The 20,282-nt window shown below is 35.8% G+C and overlaps 4 protein-coding genes across 4 annotated transcripts; all 4 read right to left on the reverse strand.

The window, feature by feature from the left end:
• Nucleotides 1–3,107: 3,107 nt before the first annotated feature.
• On the reverse strand, nt 3,108–4,125 carry LOC112520860 (putative methyltransferase DDB_G0268948). The gene is made up of 2 exons (XM_025129479.1): nt 3,976–4,125; nt 3,108–3,740 (listed from the first exon to the last, which is right to left on the reverse strand). The coding sequence occupies exons 1-2, from the start codon at nt 4,123–4,125 to the stop codon at nt 3,108–3,110; spliced, it is 783 nt and encodes a 260-aa protein (XP_024985247.1).
• Nucleotides 4,126–4,685: 560 nt separating this feature from the next.
• On the reverse strand, nt 4,686–5,773 carry LOC112521854 (putative methyltransferase DDB_G0268948). Its single transcript, XM_025130849.1, has 2 exons — nt 5,513–5,773; nt 4,686–5,410 (listed from the first exon to the last, which is right to left on the reverse strand). The coding sequence occupies exons 1-2, from the start codon at nt 5,661–5,663 to the stop codon at nt 4,779–4,781; spliced, it is 783 nt and encodes a 260-aa protein (XP_024986617.1). The 5' UTR covers nt 5,664–5,773; the 3' UTR covers nt 4,686–4,778.
• Nucleotides 5,774–10,887: 5,114 nt separating this feature from the next.
• Nucleotides 10,888–12,471, reverse strand: LOC112521906 (ammonium transporter 1 member 1). The gene has a single exon (XM_025130910.1). It carries the CDS (start codon nt 12,469–12,471, stop codon nt 10,984–10,986), a length of 1,488 nt encoding a protein of 495 aa, XP_024986678.1. The 3' UTR covers nt 10,888–10,983.
• Nucleotides 12,472–18,437: 5,966 nt separating this feature from the next.
• LOC112520861 lies at nt 18,438–19,223 on the reverse strand. Its single transcript, XM_025129480.1, has one exon. It carries the CDS (start codon nt 19,221–19,223, stop codon nt 18,438–18,440), a length of 786 nt encoding a protein of 261 aa, XP_024985248.1.
• Between the last annotated feature and the right edge of the window lie 1,059 nt (nt 19,224–20,282).

The following is a 20,282-nucleotide window of genomic DNA, read 5'->3' on the forward strand; positions in this document are numbered from 1 at the left end:
ATAATATTTTTTAGTATTAATTTTTTATAGAATAATAAATAATATTTGTAATAATAATATTATTATAATTAATTAAAATAACAAAAAAAAAATTAGTATAGAAAAGAAAAGGACAACAAAAGGATAAAAATGCAAAAAGCCAAACAAAAAGAAATGATGAAAATAGRAGATAGGGGTGCCCTTAGCAAGTAATAGGGGTGCTATTAGCCTCCCCCTTATTGTAACTTTTTTGTTGTGCTTTTCAGTTTATTTTTATTCTTAAAAATGAAATAAAATAAAATTTTGAATAGAAGAGAAATGAGATCTTTACAAATTTATCCTAATTTTATAAATATTTTTAATTGTTACAAGTTCTTTCATTTCTTTTTCCTTCTCTTCCCTTCTAAAAAAGCTTCGAGAACACAAGATTTTTTTCTTCCCCTTTACTCATAAAAAGGAACTCGACAACACGTGACTTTAAATTTTATCAAATCAAATGAGAATTGAATAAGCACAGTACATATTCATAAAAGTCAATCATTTTAATTTACTTTCTTGAGTATACATTTTTAGGAGTCAAAGTCGATTTGTTGGTAAATATGTCTTGCCCAATAAGACTCAACCGGATAAGAGTCTTCTTTGTCACTTACAAAGGGAATTCCTAGTCCTTGTTATATCTTTTATTGAATAAGATTCACGATCTGTACCATGCAGTAGAGGTGCCAAAAAACCGACTAACCTAACCCAAAGTGACATGTCGGGTTGTGAAATCTTTAAATTGTAGGCATTGGGTTTGAGGCATTTGAACATAAGTCAGGTCAATGAATCTAATACCTCTCTATACCATGAACTTAATATGATTGTTAAGTCAAGAATTATCATTAGACATTAGACCAATCCACAATTTCAAAACGGCTTCGGAATTGACTTTCATTTCAAGGCCTAACTTGTATCCATTAACTGGGTGTGTATTAGCGGATGATATATAAGGATGCATTGCAACTAGAAATCATGATAATTTAGAAATTGCAATAGAAAAAAAAGGGAGGTTTGTGACGATTTTAAAATATTTTCTACCGACTAATCTAGTAGATCAAGGTATGCAAAGAGCATAACTCATGATTATCTTTTTCAAAGGATCATAATTTTACTTCCTTATTTGTATAAACTTTGGAAATTCTTTTTTAAATGTTTTCATTTTGATATTACTTTGTTTAAACACAAATCACTTAACTAAATTATAAAATGATCTACAAATGTTTTAACCCAACTCAACTTGCATGGTTCCATGTTAGGTTGGGTTGTACCGCCAACTCAACCATGTGCAACCTACCATGTATCAGGTAAGGTAGGTAACACCCAATAAACTTTTGATAAATGGTCCTTTGGTAAAAAAAAAAAGTTATTTTTAGTAATCAATCAAATAACATATATTTTTTAACAAGATGATTTAAATTGTATCTGAAGTATAAATAAAAGTTAAGACATTACTAACCAAACACGGGTTTATCTTTAAAAAAATATTATAAATCAAGTTAACTTATGGTTGTTAAACATGATTTGGCTTGTGGCACATCAAATTGCGGTACACATAAGCTCCAGTTTAGGTTGCACCACCGCAAGTTGCAGTTTTGTCCTCGAAAAAACACAATTTTCTTTTTTCACAAAATATGTCAGAAAAATATGACACTGCAAGCAAAAGATGGCTTACGGTATTAAACTAACGGGATTCCCGACTTTTTTGAATGAAAGAAAAAGGTGGTGGTGGTGGTGATGATGATGGTGATTATTATTATTATTATTAGAGTAAATTACAAATTTTTGGTCCATGTGGTTTACACAAAATCGCATTGTCCTAAATCAAAGTAATAATGGAAAGTGTCCCTATGGTTTATACTTTCACACACCTTTGGTAACTTTTTCCTAACACCGTTAAAAAAATTTGTTAAGTAGGTCAAATTAAAAGGTATTTTAGTCATTTTATTATATTTTTAGTTTTACATTAAAAACTTAAAATTTTTTATTTAAAAATCACAGTCTATTTGTGTACACATAAATGTGATTTATAAATCACATGAATGAGAAAGTAGTTTATAAGAAATATTGTGTCCTTCAACTTTTAGATCCACTGATGACGACTTTCAAGTTCCACGGGCGACAACTATAGGCGCCCTCATCTATGTCTTCCTTTCTCCCACCTCACCATCTCAGGTGATATCCCTTCTGTTGACTTTGGCGAAACGCATCCTCTTTACGAATTGTTTTTCTTACATCCACCAAGCAGAAACAACAACGGTTCTTAGTTCAAAGCCAAATCTGGGATCCATAAATTTTCTTTTTCTTTTTCTTCGTTCTCTGCTCACCTCGTTTGAAGATCTTGTTCTCTCAAACACAACAACTGATCTGATCCTTCATATCCAACCCACATCTTGTTCGATATTTTTTTTTGATTTTAGGGTTTGATTTAAGGTTTATTTGGGTTTTGATTTAGCGTTTTTTAAGGTTTGGTTATAGGGTTTGATTTTGGTTGTGATTTTAGTGTTTGTATTGCATTTTTTTTATGAGATTATATAAGAATTGTTGTTGATAATGATCTTCTTGTATTACGCTTTTTTGGATGAAATTATATTCAAGATTTTTTTTATAGTGATTGTTTGGTGATATAATTTACACAAAAATTGTTGTTTATAAATTTTAGTAGATGGTGATGGTGGTAGATGCTGGGGTGTGTTACATTTTTTGTCCCTGTGGTTTTTTAAATAAAAAAATTAAAAAGTAAAAAAATGACTAAAATACCCTTTCAAATAATCTACTAACAGATTTCTTAATTGTGTTAAAGAGTATAGGAATCAAAGACGTGTGAAAATGTAAACTACAGGGATGTTTTCCACAATTATTTTGGTTTAGGGACCTACAGTGTAATTTTATGTAAACCGTAGGGACAAATTTGTAATTTTTTTTATTATTATTATTATCATCATCGAAAATCTAAAAAAGATAGCGAGTAGTGTTAAATAGGTTAAAAATACTCGTGCGTTGTTTATGCGATAAAAGTGATGATATAAGCATCAGCTTTATTGACATTTGGAAATGAAGAAAAGCAGAGCGATGGCATCATCGTCATCAACTTAGGAATGGGGTTTTCCTGCAAGCATGAAAGCCTTGTAAACAACAGGCCTAGCCACCTTGGGTCCGCCCCACACATTCTCCAGTTGTTCAATCACACTTTCCGGCAACAAATCAACACCTCTCTCCTTGGCAGTAACGACGGCAGTCCAGGACCTGAACAATCCTAAAATCTCCTCAAAGGATCGTTGTTTGGGTATAGCTAGTTTCAATGGCCTTCCTTCCGACCCTAACCCGATGTCTTGGAAAGGAAAAGCCAAAGTTCGGTAATCAGCAAATAAATGCTTCACGTTCTCCTTCCAATAAGGAATGGTGGTGTCATGGAATCGCTTAAATGCTGCATCAATCTCAGGGGTTACGGTGAGGCCATTGTATCCCCAAACAGCAAATACGCCGTTTGGTTTGCGTAGAACGCGATTGACGACAGAGTAGAGTCTGGGGAGATGGAACCAGTGTAAGGCTTGAGCAACAGTGACCAGATCCACAGAATTTTCACCACCGATCAACTGAACTAACTCATCGTCGGATAAAGAGAGTGGTGTGTGAAGGTATCGAACACGAGGATGAGGTTTGGCGAGCTTCAATTGAGCTTGGCTGACGTCAGTCGCAATCACTTGTTGGTAATGCTCTGCCACCTGGATCACGACTTCAACTTATTATTACTATATATACTCTCTCGTCTATACAAAAAACCAACAAAAGGTTTCTCAATCTCTCTCTCTATATATATATATATAGACAACTTTATTCATGATGCATGTGCATGTATTGATGAAACTAAACAAACAGCTAGGCGCGTAGTTAGTTAGTGATTTGTATTTAGTATTTAGTATTTAGGTAGAGAAGATGAATTGAAGGAAGAGTAGTTACAGCGATGGCGGCTTGACCGTTGCCGGTGGCGATATCCCAAGCACGAGAATGAGAGGATGTGTGAGGAGCTAACAAGGAAAACCAGTGAGGCGGATAAGTTGGGCGTGCAGCCAAATAGTCATGGGCTTGCTTATCGAATAATCCCGCCATGCTGTTGCGTGTTGCGTCCAAATCTTTAATTTCCAAACAATTTATGCTTATAGTAAAAAACATACGTGGAGGCTTATGATAAACACGTGGGGTTTTCCTATCTACACGTACATAAACCTTTCCCTTACATCCCAAAAAAAAAAAAAAACCTTTTTTATTTTATTTTAATGAGTTGATTTCTTTTAATAAATAAATTATAGAATGTTGTTATTTTTGCCGTTAAAGGCATCTCCAACTCCAATGGACGGCTAAAATGATGATTTTGGCCCTTCCTAAATCGGCCGATCGACGTTGCACATTTAATTTGAGATATAATTTAATTAATTTATGATTTGATCACTAATTATACATATATATATATATATATATATATATGAAAGAGGTAGGAAATAGAATGGACCATTTTTAATGTATGGTTGAAGTAAAATTGAGTTTTAGTGTTAATGATATATGATGGTGGGTCTTTTAATTGCTAGGCTATAAGTCTTACATAATATTTCAGAATTTTATGTATTTAATTTAAATTAACAGCAACAGTAAGAGTAATTAATTGTTGGAGAGGAATAATTAAACATATATATATAATTCAATCCCCGATAGCAAATTAAGCAAGGATTATTTCAAGACTTTGAATGAAAAAAGCAGAAACCAAATTAGGAACGGGGTTTTCCTGCAAGCATGAAACCCTTGTAAGCACCATGCCTTATCCTCTTGGATCCACCCCACACCGTCTCTAGACCTTCAACCACGCTTTCACACAACAAATCCACTCCTTTCTCCTTGGCGGTCACCACTGCAGACCACGACTTCAACATGCCTAAAACCCCCTCAAACGACAGTTGTTTCGGTATATCCACCTTCAGTGGCTTCCCTTCCCTCCCTAACCCCATGTCCTCAAAAGGGAAAGCCAAACTTTGGTAACCATCAAATACATGCTTGATGTTGTCGTTCCAATAAGGAAGGGTGGTGTCATGGAAGCCTTTCAGTGCTGCATCAATTTCAGGGGTTATGTCGAAATCATTGTATCCCCAAACAGCAAATACGCCGTCTGGTTTTCGAAGAACGCGATGGACGACGGAGTAGAATCTAGGGAGGTCGAACCAGTGTACGGCTTGTGCTACAGTGACCAGATCTACAGAATTTTCACCACCGATCAACTTAACTAGGTCATCGTCAGACAAAGAGAGTGGTGTGTGAAGGTATCGAACACGAGGATGAGGTTTGGCGAGCTTCAATTGAGCTTGGCTTATGTCAGTGGCGATGACTTGTTGGTAATGGTGGGCAACCTGGAGTGGATGAGATGAGATGAGATGAGATGAGATGTTATAATTTGAATTATTGTGATGGCATAGGCATAGGCATAGGCATAGGAAAGGACATTTACTACCACCGATAGCCGCTTGACCGTTGCCGGTTCCGACATCCCAGGCAAGAGAGTGAGAAGATGTTCGATTGGCTAACATGGAATAGTAATGGGAGGGATAAGTTGGTCGTGCGTCCAAGTATGCCTCCGTTTGCTTCTCGAATAATCCGGCCATGGCCGCCTTGAATTCCTCTGTTTAGGAAGATGATGGGAGTATTCTCCTTTTTAAAGACAAGACAGAGGCTGTCTCGATATAGATATAGATATAGATATATATAATAATAAGATGATGCCGGTAATTATATTCTCCTTGATTTTAAAAAACAAACATATTTGTCATTTAAATGATGGTACTAACCTAACCTAACCTAACCCAGGTAGGGACAGAAAAAGAAATAAAATAAAACCATATTTAATTACAAACTCTTTTATTCAATAATTATATATAGGAATCAAATGAACATAAAAATATTTATTAGATACCCATCCCCGTTTCTGACTTGCAACCCATACCAAATCAATTAAGCCATTAAAGACGTACCCTCAATCCCTAATAACCCAACTCAAATCTACAATCATTCTTACAAATTATAAAATACATTTCTATTTAGTTTGCTAGTATAAACCACAAATAAGAGGAAGAAAAAAAAATTCATTTGTTTTTTAGTCTCAAAGTTTCTGTGTATTTCTTGACATCATCGATGTAGGGACGGATCCATACTTTTTTTAAACAGTGCCACCATTTATTTATTTATAAGAACAAATTTCAAATGACCGATGATACCATTTGACTATATATAAGAAACAAATATAAAGAAAATAATTGACACCCTTTGACTAGAAAAATGTCATTAATGGGATTCGAACTCGAGTATATATGGGGTGGAAGAAAAACCTTACAAACCAACCCTATAAAAAACTTGTTTTTCGTTGTAATTTCAAAATACATACGATGACACACAACAAATTAATACAGTTGAACCTTTCACGAACCTAAATATTTTTACCCTCTTACAAAAGAATAATATGGTGGCACGTGCCATTAGTAACGCCATGCTGGGTCGGTCCTTGCATCAATGGTCTCACTATTGTTGAGGATAAGCTCGTGTTTGAGCTTGATGACAATGTTGAGGTTATGGAGATGCATAGAGAGAGTTTGATGACTGCGTACAATGGTGATGCCATGGCTATGGGTTTTTATTTTGAAGAACCCAAACGCAAAAAAAAAAAATGTTCAAGTTGTTTTTCTATTTACAATTATTGTTTTTTGATCCGTTTCTTGTCATGTGATTTTTGGTTCTCATTTCTAAAGAACTTATTGGTAGAATTTCTTAGTTTTTGAGCTATGCTCTTGATTTATTGGTAGAATTTACATTTGAAACGAGAAATATGAAAAATTATTGTGTTCATATATACGGTCTTGACTTTGATTGTTGGTGCTTCAATTCAAGGCATGAAATGGGGTAGTTGGAGATGCAAGAAATTTGTAAAATATATATAAAACATTAAAAATGAAATACTAAAAATGAAACGGTAGTTGGAGATATGGCTATATATGGGTTGTTGCAGGGATTTTATGAGAAAATGAAATATTAAAAATCTCTTGACTTAACAAAACTAAAGTTAATGAAGTTGGAGGAAGGGATCCAATTCATAACTAAATTAAAAGCACATTGATGATATATTAATTATTTTGTTTGGAAGAGATATTCCGATAACCATAAGGACTAATTTTGTAATTTACTCTAATAAGAACAAAAGATAAAAAATATTGATGGGCAAACCTAAGACTTGATCAATGCTGACATCATTGCATTTTGTTTATATTATAATGGTATTCGTGCAATGCAACGAGATACATCTTAATTTTAATGTTTCGTTTTTTATATTTAAAAGAGATATCTATCCATTATTTGATTATATTTATCTGCAGTTAATTACACGAATTCAAACATGGAGTTTTGATAAGTTATACATACATACACATGATTTATTTGTAATCTTAAATTTAAAGTAATATACATCAATAAACAATACTTAATGTATAAATAAGGAGTTTTAAAAAAATTTATCAAATAATTTATAATATAGTATAGAAGATGATATTTGATTTATATAAAAATAAATGGTTTTGATACTGACAAGTAGTTGAATGAGTAAATGTAAATTGATGTAATGTATGGTTATATGATTGGGATTTGTGATGGTAGTGGTTGAAAATGATGTGGAATTATTCAACAAACATCATCACAAGTCTTTTATTCGTGTTCTTTTTCATCATTCTGGGTGCTTCTCTTAACTTGTTTGTATTTGAATTTTTAATCTGTAAGATATCGATAACAAAGAGATGGTGTTTGATTGCTTTGAGTTTAACTTTAAAAGTCAAAAGTACCAGGAGGTCTCAGGTTCAAATTCAAGGAGGAATACAAATCTTCTTGTGGCCATGGAGGTTCAAATGCGGTGACTCCGAGCTATCTGCAAAGCAGATGATCGTCCTAAGATTAGTCGGTTCGCATAGCGGGTTGGATATTCAGGTTAATCAAAAAGGGAAACAAACTAAACACACAAGAAATAAACAACCACTAAAAATAAAAAAGATCAAAAAAAGGACCAACGAAACCACATTAAACAGAAGGGGACTTAAACCAAGTTGTTTTAGAGATAGACCGATCTCTAAGCCTATATATAGGAACAATGCAATCAAATGATTTAAACTGGCTGTGGCCGAAAAGATCACCGCAAGAATCAAGCCCCTTGAAAAATATAAGCATTCCCGAGTTTCCTAAGGAAATAAGCAACAATCCAAAGAATCGTTTGCCACACATCCCTTCAACGACCCCTCGATTTGCCTCCCACCATCGAAAATCAAAATTTCAAAGACAAAAAGAGGATATAATGTAGTTGATATTCCACCATTTAAAGATGCAATTCCAAAACAAAGGCGGCCCTGGAGGTGTGCCGATGGTGCTGCTGCTGCACAGGGCCTCCAAACTCCCGGGGTCTCCAGATTTATTTTATATTTTTATTTATATTAAACTTTATATATATATATATATATGTTAATACAAAGATTATAATAACAAGATGTGTAGTAATTTGATAATTTAACAATTTGTAGAAGTAGTTGGAAGACTCGGGTTTTAAGGTGGAATTATCTCTTCTCTTCATGTGAGCACCATATAAAAAAGGTAAAAAGTTTGAAAAAACCTAATGGACTTTAGTGTTTGAAATGATTAAATCTTTGAACAATTTTTTGGAACAAATAAGTTCTTGGACATTCCAAAATTTATTAAATAACTCCTTCGACATTCCAAAACTTATTACATACATCCTTATGACCTATACACTTGGTTAATGTGGTAAAATAATGGAAAAAATCTGGAAAAAAACTAATACACTTTCATATTTTGAACGATTAAGTCTCTAAACATTTTTTAAACTAAAAAGTATTTACATCTATAAAATGAAATAAATATACCAAAAAATCATTACATTTACAAAAAAGTACTTGCATTTAAAAAAATTATTGACAAAATTTATTTTAATTAAAAATAAAATATTTTTTGTCAGTGATTTTCAAATAAAAAAAGGATTTAAAATAGGATTACCGGTTAAATTTATTTTAATTAAAAATAAAATATATTCCGTTGGTGATTTTTCAAATTAAAAAAATAGAAAATAATTTGATTTAAGTACTGACGGATTAACGATAAAATTTAATTAAATACATAATTAATTAAAATTCGTCGCTAATCTGCCGGTGAAATGATATCACTGACAAAATCGAAGCACAATCTTTCACACTTATTAATATGTTATTGTGTTAGAGTGCTTGACGGTGGTCAAGTTAGTCGTCAATTAAATATAAGTAATCCATGCATATATATCGATGAACACTAGCGATGGATTTTAATTAATTATGTATTTAGTTAAATTTTATTGTTAATCCGTCAGTAATTTAATGAAATTATTTTCTATTTTTTTAATTTAAAAAATCATCAATAGAATATATTTTATTTTTAATTAAAATAAATTTTATCAACAATTCTTTTTAAATCTTTTTTTATTTTTTTTAGTTTAAGAAATACATTTTATTTTTAATTAAAATAAATTAATCAGTAATTTTTTTATTTAAAAAGTCTCTGATAAAATATTTTTATTTTAATTAAAATAAATTTCATCAATAATAATTTTTAAATGTAAGTATTTTTTTAAATAAATGTTTATGAATTTAATCGTTCAAAATATGAAAGTTCATTAGTTTTTTTTCTGGATTTTTTTCCATTATTTTACCATATTAACAAGTTTTATAGGTCATAAGAATGTATCTAACAGGTTTTAGAAAAATCCAAGAAGTTATTTAACAAGTTTTGTAATGTCCAAAGATTTATTTGTTCCAAAAAATTGTCCAAGAACTTAATCATTTCAAACACTAAAGTCCATTGAGTTTTTTTTAGTATTTTCCCTATAAAAAACCTTAATATTTTTTTTTAATCGTAGGGGTCTTCTTTTAAAAATATGTTAATCAATGAGATCCATGAGATTCAATTTAAACTACAAAAGTTTGATTGAAAAATAAACTTATTTTTTTCAATCTCATATTTTTTCTATCCTCTTATTTTTCTCTATAAATACACGTATACACAAAATTGAATATGAAATGAAGGTGTATATATATATATATATATAAGGGCTTTCTTTAAATTTTTTTACTAATTTATCCATTTTAAATCACAAAAAATTAGTTGAAAAAACATATAATATTAGTTAATGGAATTTAGAACTTGTTTAGTGTTTAGTGATTTCTTATATGATGATTTAATGGAATTCATAAGTTGTTTAATTTTTTTCTTATTTATTTTGACGAGGATTAAATTGTAAAGTCGTGTATTTGATTTTTGAAATGACCCATTCATTGGTTGTATATAAAATGTGAATGTCATGCATCAAAAAAAGAAGAAAAAAACAAACAATTTGTTCAAGGTCAAAAGAATCATCATCAAACCGGCCTTGTTCCAAACAATGATTCAACACTTGATCTTCCAAACTTTATGATTCATAATTAGTAGGTACATTATTATTAAATAACAAGAATTAAACACTTGAGCTGCTTTCAAGAATCAATATTAGTGTTTTTAATTAAAAAGAAAGAGTTAAAATAGGTGATAAAAGAAGTTGAGGTTTTCAAAAAGGGTTGGATATAAAAATTGGAATATTAAAAGCATGTGGCTTTCCCACTTGTCCTGGGAGATGGGAATGGGAATCCCTTACTATTTAATATTTGATTCTTTTCTTTATTTACAAAAAGATTTTAGAAAATCCAATCCTGTGAAAGCATAGCATAGGGAAGACCACTGCCACTCATCCATTTATGATTAAACAAACCCACATGCCAAATTCAAATTCAATTTTCATTTAATCATCATTAATACATAATACAACCATCATTTTCACATCAACACCTCTCTTACGAATTGAATCATCAGCAGCAATCTCTAATTCGAAGCTGCTGGTTCTATCTTCCTCATGGGTATCCCAGACTTCTGATCATCATCGTCGTGGTAAACATACGCAAACCCCCCATGTCTCGTCATATCCATACCTGCCGTTTCATCTTCCGCCGATATCCTCAACAGCTTTAGTTTATTCAGTATCAGAAACAGCGGACCCATCGTCGCACTCACGAACCCAAATATTACAACAATCTGGATCACATGTGCCGCCAGCAGTTTCCCTCCTCCTCCCATAAATAACCCATATGGTCGACCCGCTTTTCCCGGGTACACCTCGTTCACATACTTCTCCTTTGCGAACAAAGCCGTGAAAATGATTCCCCATGCACCGCAACCACCGTGGAGCTGTGCCGCCTCCAATGGGTCGTCGTATTTCAACTTCTCTGCCAGCTTGTTGCACCCTGTCAATACACACGCTGCCACGAACCCGCATATCACGGCAGCCCATGGATCCACCACCGAGCATCCGGCCGTTATGGCGGCGAAACCTCCCAATAATCCGTTGCATACATCCGTTACGTTCCAGTGTCCAGACATGATTCTCTTTCCAAATAAGGTGGTTAACGCCGCCGTGCAACCGGCTAAGGTTGTGGTGACGGCGGTTCTACCCACCGCGCTCCATTGACCATAATAGTGACCTGATTCATACGGGCTCAAGATTTTGGTGAACGAACCCGGATTAAAACCGTACCATCCGAACCACAATAGAAAAGTGCCGAGCACCACCAGCGATGCGCTATGGCCTCGTAAGGCAATCGATCGACCACTGTGGTCAAACCGGCCTATTCTGGGGCCTTCGATCAACGCACCGTACAAGCCGGCGACCCCACCAACCATATGGACCACGCCAGATCCTGCGAAGTCGATCACACCTGATCCGAGAAACAAGTTATCCAAATTCGTGGCGCTCGCCCATCCATCCACGGACCAAAACCAATGTGAAACGACTGGGTAAACGAATCCGGTCAAGAAGGCAGAGTAAATAAGGTAAGCAACGAATTGGGTCCTTTCAGCAATGGATCCGGAGGTGATTCCGGCAGCGGCGATGGCGAAGGCCCATTGATACAAGAAATAGCTGTAGTCGAAGACAGAGGAAGGTATGGATTGGAGGGCGAAGTTGTGTTTTCCGATGAAACCGTTGGATGGGGTACCGAAGGCGAAGGCGAATCCAAAAAGATAGTAGAAAAGGCCACCGGCGGCGGCATCAAGAACGTTGGTGAGCATGATGTTCATGGTATTCTTGGCACGGACGGAGCCGGCACAGAGCATTGCGAAACCGAGTTGCATGGAAAAGACGAGGTAGGCAGAGAAAAGAAGGTAGGTGGTGTCGACGGCGTAGGTGGTGTCGGTGAACTTGGTGGAGACGGTGTTGAAGTGATCGCAGATAAAAGCGGCGGCAGCAGTGGCGTTGGTGGTGTTGGCGCCAAACATGGCGGCCAGTGTATCGGGGGAGCATGTGGGGGAAGCCATATTTGTTAGGCTCCGGGCGGGGGAATGGGAGCTAAGAATTAGACAGACGAGAGGGGGGGGGGGGTTGTAAATATATGAATATATAAAGTGGGGAAAGGAGAGGACAACGTATTTGACTGTTGACTCGTTCTATTTCGCATATTCAGGGGTTTAGGCCTTGTGTAATACATTTGGTCCATGTTGTCTTTTTATTCTAAAATAAGCCAGCCATAAATTGTAATTGTAATTGTAATTGTAATTAAAATAACAATTAACACACGGGGCAAAATAAGGTGGTTGTCCTTATATCAACTTTTTATCAAAAGGTCATCTTTATTTATTATTTGTAAATTCATAAAACATAAGATTCTAAAAGCGGAATCATCATCATGAGTACCCAACCCCAACAATAACAATGAATTCTCCTATACTTGCCAACTGCTTTTATATATCATAAATTTCTTAATTCCAAATATATTATTTATACACCAACATTTAACCAACATCATATATAATAATGTATGTCTAAATCAAATATAATTTTATACTAAAAGTCATGCATGTATCAATCACCAATTAAGTGTGCACCCACTCCTAAGTTAACCATAGTCTTTAATTACCTGTGTTTAAAATAATAATAAAAACTATAATCTTACAATAATAATATACTTTGGTTGCCAAAGCCAAAGCCAAAGCCAAAGTCAAAACCAAAATAATAGAAAATAAACATGTTTAAAAAGATGATATAATTAAAAAATCAACCCTTAATTTATTTTTATAAATAAGATATCAAATAAAATTGAAAAAGAAAACACAAATTAAGGTTTGTTGAGATTACGACTTTGGAACCTCATAGTCATATTTGGAGACTTTGAATATTCAAAAGTCAAAAAGATATAAATGTGGGGTGTGGTGGCCAAGCATTCATACATAAGATTTATATATATATTCACATCTCCTTTTTCCGATTATCACTCCACTTGATCAAAGTAAAACTAGATATTCTTTATAATTTTAGTCCATTACATTTCCTTATAAACTCTTAAAAACGAGGACATATATAAAAATTGAGTTAATTATTAAAATATTTATTTTTGTATTATTGATTTTGGTTCGCATTTGCTTGCCACACCATAAAGCTTTTTTTGAAGAGGATTCGTGCCATATCAAACCCTAGTAAAGTTCTTCGCTTTGGGGAAGGTGGGGTTCACCAGAAAAGAAGTGGGCGTGGATTTTAAAACTTTATAAAAGGACATGACAATATGATAAAATAAAAAAAGATTTTAAAAAATAAAAAGATCAAAATACCCTCAATTTTACTCAAAAAACTTAACAAAGTGAATTCAACAATTAAGCAAAATTTGAAATAAAATGGTAACCAAATCAGAAACTAATTATTAATCAATCAAAAGTATTAGTATTTCAAAATACACGAAATTTTTTAATTTATTTTATATATTTATAATTTTAATTAAGATAACATAAAACGATAAAAAATTAAGACCACAATGTTCTCAAGATGAAGGACATAATTGACTTACACTAGTACGTACTAACAACAACAAACTACTATTACTATACAAGATCCAAATAGAAAAAGGAAGTGGCAAAAGTATAAGTAACTTAAAATAGCAATTAACTTGAATCCAATGGTTGATGAGGATTCAAATTGTTACTTATAACCAATTATGAAAATAGCTTTTAGGTCTAAGGGTTGTAATGAAATTTCCTAAATGACATAATCATTTTAGGAGTTAAACATTTAACCTATTATATTGTCTCGCAAAATTAATGGTATAAACATGTATTAACGTTTTAGAATGTTAATTTTACAAATCACGCACTCAAACTTCCATTAAAACATAAACTTGGAGTTTAGTTTATCGTAATTATTTAACTCAAGCAAGCTGATGACCACTTCTAGGATTACTATCTTCAAAGTCACCGAGATATGTAAACCTAGGTTGGTTACTTAAGCCAATGAGGCAATGACCACAACAATTGTTGGCGATGATGTTGTACAATATAACAATTCCACAAATTAATGTTGTGAAGATGATAAACTAAAGGGGCTTGTGCATGCATAAGTATTTTATGGATATCAACTTAATTAAAGTCATAACTTCCTCACCTATAAAACCAAAACAAAGGATTCAAAACTCATGAGAAGATAATGACTTTAGTTTGAACCTCATTTAACATTATATACTTAAATACCCCCATACATATATATATAGAGAGAGAGAGAGAGACTATCTTGAGGTTTTCTTTTGGAGAAGAGGTGATCAAGGGTAGATGGAAATTGGAGCATGGTGGTGGGTTTGGTTAAACAGGGGGGGAGAATCTTGATCATGATGATTTCTTCTCATCAAGACTAATTTCTAGAGAGAGAGAGAGAGGGGTAGGACTTTTTGTTTACCCAATAAATGTTCCTAACTTTGCAAACCTTAACGAACTAATAAGAAACAAGATGCATTTTTTTGTTGATGCATATCATTAATTTATTTCATAAGAGTGGAAATGTAATTCTCTATTTGATCTTTCTTTTAGTGCAAATTAATTATCGGTTACATTTCTTAATTATTCCATGATTCTTACCATTGTTATTATTGTAATTTGGGAAAAATGATTTCCGCCCCCCTTCATTCACAAAGGTATACAAATATATATACAATAAAAGATAGGCCTTTGGGCCGTATAAGAAAGTGGGCTAAATAAACCTAAATAAATACAATATACTAACATCCCCCCTCAGTTTGAACGGGAGGTTTTCGAACATGCAAACTGTCTCTGAAGTCGTGGAATAGTGATGTCGGGAGACCCTTCGTAAATATATCAGCATACTGAGAACTGGAAGGGACATGGAGAACTCGAACAAGACCCATAGCAACTTTGTCCCGGACAAAGTGAATATCAATCTCTATGTGTTTGGTATGTTGGTGTTGTACCGGATTGGTAGACATATAAACTGCACTGATATTGTCACAATATACGATGGTGGCCTTGGTTTTGGGACACTGAAGTTCTCGAAGGAGGTTTCGAAGCCAACTTGTTTCTGCAACAGCATTCGCGACTCCACGATACTCAGCTTCCGCGCTAGAACGCGATATAACACCCTGACGTTTGGAGGACCATGAAACAAGATTGTCCCCCATAAATACACAATAGCCGGAGGTGGATCTTCGGGTAGCTGGGCATCCCCCCCAGTCGGCGTCTGAGTAAGCAATAAGGTCAGACGAGGGAGATACATGAAGTTGAAGACCATGGCTGATAGTACCTCGAATGTAYYGGAGAACTCGTTTGAGGGCCTAGAGGTGTGGATCTCTAGGGTCGTGCATGTACAAACATAGTTGCTGGACGGCAAAAGCAATGTCTGGCCTAGTGAATGKCAGGTATTGGAGTGCTCCGGCTAGACTGCGGTATAAGGAAGGGTCGGCTACGGGTGGACCGGTGGCGTCTAACTTTTGTATCGGTTCAGCTGGAGTCCGAGAGGGATTACAGTTGAGCATTTTTGCCCGCTCAAGTATCTCAAGTGCATATTTYTGCTGTGAGAGAAATAAAYMGGWGGAAGAGCGAACAACAGAAATGCCGAGAAAGTAGTTCAGAGCACCTAGATCCGTCATGGCAAACTCCTGGCTAAGCTGAGAAATGATCTGCCGAAGGAACTCAGAGGAGGAAGCCGTGAGGATGATGTCGTCGACATACAGAAGAAGATACGCGGTGGCATGTTGTGAATGGTATATGAACAGTGAGGAGTCGGAGCGACTGTTCTGAAACCCAATCTGAAGAGCATATTTGGCGAATCTGTGATACCAGGCCCGAGGGGCCTGCTTAAGTCCGTATAATGATCGTTGCAGGTGACATACATGATCGGGATACCGTGAATCTCGAAACCCCGACGGCTGATGCATATACACAGTCTCCTGAAGATGCACATGAAGAAAGGCATTTTTCACATCTAGCTGATGAATGGGCCAATTTCGGGATACTGATAAACTGAGAACAGTGCGTATAGTAGCCGGTTTAACAACCGGGCTAAATGTCTCGTCACAATCAATACCCTGCTGCTGACTACGACCGTTGGCCACAAGACGGGCCTTATAGCGAGCAAGAGAACCATCTGCATGATGTTTGTGGCAAAAAAGCCACATAGATCGAACCACGTTGACCCCCGGAGGTCTCGGAACAAGAATCCATGTTCCRTTGGACATRAGAGCTTGATATTYCTCATTCATGGCTTTTCRCCAGTGTGGGTCCTGCATAGCCTGTAAGTGGGACCGWGGGACAGGAGAAATGGAGGAGGTATGAAGATATAGACGGTCAATAGGTTTGACAATCCCGCTGCGAGCACAGGTGGTCATGGGGTGTGTAGGGTGGGAAGTTGTAGAGGTGACCGAGGGTGGGGGATCGGTGTGGGTGGGAGCCATAGGCGGAGTGGAGGGTGACTCAAGGATAGTCCGGAACATGGGAGATGGTTCGGAGTGGTTGTCAAGGAAGGAGTACGAGGGAGGGTCAATCGGTGTGACTGAGCCGAAAGGGAAAATCGACTCATCAAAGACAACGTGTCGAGATATGATTATGCGACGAGAGGATAAGTCTAGGCAGTGGTATCCCCGATGATTAGAAGGGTATCCTAAAAATACGCAGGGGATGGTGTGAGGTTCCAATTTGTGAGATGTAGTTATGTGGGGAAAGCAGAGGCATCCAAATATGCGAAGATGACCGTAAGTTGGATGTTTTTGGAAGAGGCGAAAGTGAGGAGTTTCATTTTGAATGGAGGTAGAGGGTAAGATGTTAAGTAGATGAATGGTCGTATTGAGTGCTTCAACCCAATACGTTGGTGGAATATGCGAGTGAAAGAGAAGCGTGCGCACAATATTATTAATGGTGCGAAGCATGCGTTCGGATTTCCCGTTTTGTTGGGAAGTGTGGGGGCATGAGAAGCGGAATTGAATTCCATTGGTAGTGAAAAAATTATGGAATTGGTTATTATTATATTTACCCCCATTGTCACATTGAAGCGATTTGATGGTGGTGTGGAATTGAGTTTTGATGAATTGGAATAATTCAAGAAATTTGAKAAACACATCAGATTTTTGTTTTAAAGGAAAAACCCAAAGATAGTGAGTGTAGTTGTCTAAAAATATTACATAATATCGAAATCCACTAACACTAATAAATGGAGAAGTCCATATATCAGAATGAATTATTTCAAATGCATGAGAAACATTAGAATCAGAAAGAACAAATGGAAGCTTTGTATGTTTGCCAAGTTGACATGATGAACAAAGTTTGTGAAATTTATTACTATTACAAGAAATAAATTTATTTGACGCTAATGACTTCAACACTTGGTCGCCGGGATGTCCTAAGCGTTGGTGCCATGTGGATGGACTCAAGAAAACGTGCACTTGCGAAGTGGAAGGAATGACCGGATAAAGGGGACCGTCACTATCACATCGGATTGGGGGCGCCGGGTTCTGAAATCATGAACAGTAAACCCAAACTCATCAAATTCAATAGAACATTTATTTTGTTTAGTGAATTGACGGACAAAAATCAAGTTTTTGATAATATTAGGGGTGATAAGGACATGATTAAGATGTAATGGACGATAGGGATTTTTAAGTGGAAAGGAGGTGTGTCCGGTCGTAATTACAGGTATGCAAGATCCATCACCGACTAGAACCGAATGAGAATTGCCAGTTTAAAGGTCAATGTTTAGTATACCTGCATTTGCGTGCACGTGGTCTGTCGCCCCGGTGTCCATGAACCAGCCGTTTGCACCCGGATCATTTAAGGTCATGGTGTTAAAAAGTGCCGATAGGCTGGTGGGTTGATTTGTCCAAGAGCCAGATGGGACACTGCAGAATTTGGGCCAGAAGAGTCTGAACTTGCGAAATTGGCTTGTGGTCGGATGCCATGCTGTTGAGCCGTGTATCTTGGCTGCTGAAGATGGGCCACGACGGCGATGAGGGGGTGCGAGGCTATTGTTGCAACTCCGGTGGAGGAATAAATACCCAGCCGTAAGGCTGGTTTGGGACGGTCGTCGGAGGCTGTTGGCGGCGATCTGGACTGCGGTTGTTAGGCCGGTTTGACGAGCCGTGTCCCGTGTGCCAAATAGTCGGCAAGGAGGAGTTGGTGGAATTTTCGGTGTGCACCAGTCGAGGACTTGACATACGTTGTTCTTCCATGAGTAACATCGACAGGGTTTCAATGAAGGTCGGAAGCGGAGAACGGTACCGTATGATGTTAGCGACGGGATCGAATTTAGACGACAAGCCATTGATTGTGTAGATAACCAAATGCTTGTCGGGAATTGTGGAATCCGGATCAAGGTTGGCAAGAAGGTCTGCTAAGGCTTTGATTTTGGTGCAATATGCGGTGACGGTGAGGTCTCCCATGACGATGTTTCGGAGCTCGTTATCGGTCTGCATGCTCTTCGCGTCCTTGTTGTCATGAAAAAGAGTTTCGAGGTTGTTCCACACTTGAAGTGCGGTGGAGTCTTTCTTGAGTACCATCTGAAGAAGCGATTGTGAGATAGAACCGTCAATCCATAGTTTAACAATCGAGTCTACTTTCTTCCATTCCGCAGCAGTCGGTGTTGTGGTAGACGCATCTATGTGATCGATCACATCGAACCCAACACAATGAGTGGTAAAGAGTTCTCTCCACGCATCGTAGTTAAGTCGGTCGAGATCAAGAATGAGTGGTACATAAGTCTTGATGTTGGTGATGCCAAAGGCTTTGTGAGAGGGAGTGTTGGTAGCCATGAACGAGACTTGATCGGAAAGTATGGATGGTGGAGGAGGCTGTTAGGGTTCAGCCGTAGGTGGAGAAAATAGGGCAGAAAATTGAGGAGATAAAGAGAGAAGGATGTGGAGAGATTCTAGGATCGGAAGCTCTGATACCATGTAATTTGGGAAAAATGATTTCTGCCCCCTTCATTCACAAAGGTATACAAATATATATACAATACAAGATAGGCCTTTGGGCCGTATAAGAAAGTGGGCTAAATAAACCTAAATAAATACAATATACTAACAATTATTAGGTTACACTTAATCATATTAAGAATTTTGGTGGACTTTCAAGAGCATTAGTGATCAAGCTTACATATATAAGGTGATACTATGAACAATGTTTTAAAATAGGTTTTCATCTATGAGTAAACACTTGTTCATAGGTGAACCATCTCATTTCAACTTTAAAAAAATGTTGTGTTTGTATGTGAACCAGATTACCACATACATGTAATACAAACTAGGTATGTACATATTCACAATTATTTTGGAAAAAATGAACAGTGTTCAGAAGTAAACACATGAACATTGTTCATATGCACAACTTGATGTTTGTTCATAAGCGAACTAGATTACGTAGTGCATGTGTTTACTAACATAAAACATGGACGTTACAAAAATATTCATATTTTTTTTCCAAATATACTCTTGTTCATAAGTGTTCATCTATGTCTATAACACATCTTATTATGATTTATTGCAAAAATGTCATAATGAATGTAAATCATAGATTCCAAAATAAAGTGTTGAGATGGTTGATAAAGTTAACATTATTTATTGGGTTAACAAAAGAATCAACCCCTATATGTATTGGGGGCAAATCTTTTGTGAACCCATGAAATTGTGATAACTTTAAGAACTTGTGCATCATATGTTATTTCATATATTTTTTTCCACCTAAGACTATGATTTAAAATATTGATTAACATACATTTGTTTCACATGTACTCGGTTCACAATATGAACATATTTTTTACGTCTTTGTGAAACAAAAAATGCATGTAAAAAGGTTTCACATTGTGAACAGAT

This window comes from Cynara cardunculus, assembly GCF_001531365.2.
Source record: "Cynara cardunculus var. scolymus isolate 2C chromosome LG 11, CcrdV1, whole genome shotgun sequence".
NCBI lineage: Eukaryota > Viridiplantae > Streptophyta > Magnoliopsida > Asterales > Asteraceae > Cynara > Cynara cardunculus.

Coding starts and splice junctions, on each gene's coding strand:
- LOC112520860 (XM_025129479.1), bottom strand. CDS start 4,125: ATGGCGGGATTATTCGATAAGCAAGCCCATGACTATTTGGCTGCACGC. Junction 3,741..3,975: donor ACGGTCAAGCCGCCATCGCT/GTAACTACTCTT, acceptor GTCGTGATCCAG/GTGGCAGAGCATTACCAACA.
- LOC112521854 (XM_025130849.1), bottom strand. CDS start 5,663: ATGGCCGGATTATTCGAGAAGCAAACGGAGGCATACTTGGACGCACGA. Junction 5,411..5,512: donor CGGTCAAGCGGCTATCGGTG/GTAGTAAATGTC, acceptor ATCCACTCCAGG/TTGCCCACCATTACCAACAA.
- LOC112521906 (XM_025130910.1), bottom strand. CDS start 12,471: ATGGCTTCCCCCACATGCTCCCCCGATACACTGGCCGCCATGTTTGGC.
- LOC112520861 (XM_025129480.1), bottom strand. CDS start 19,223: ATGGCTACCAACACTCCCTCTCACAAAGCCTTTGGCATCACCAACATC.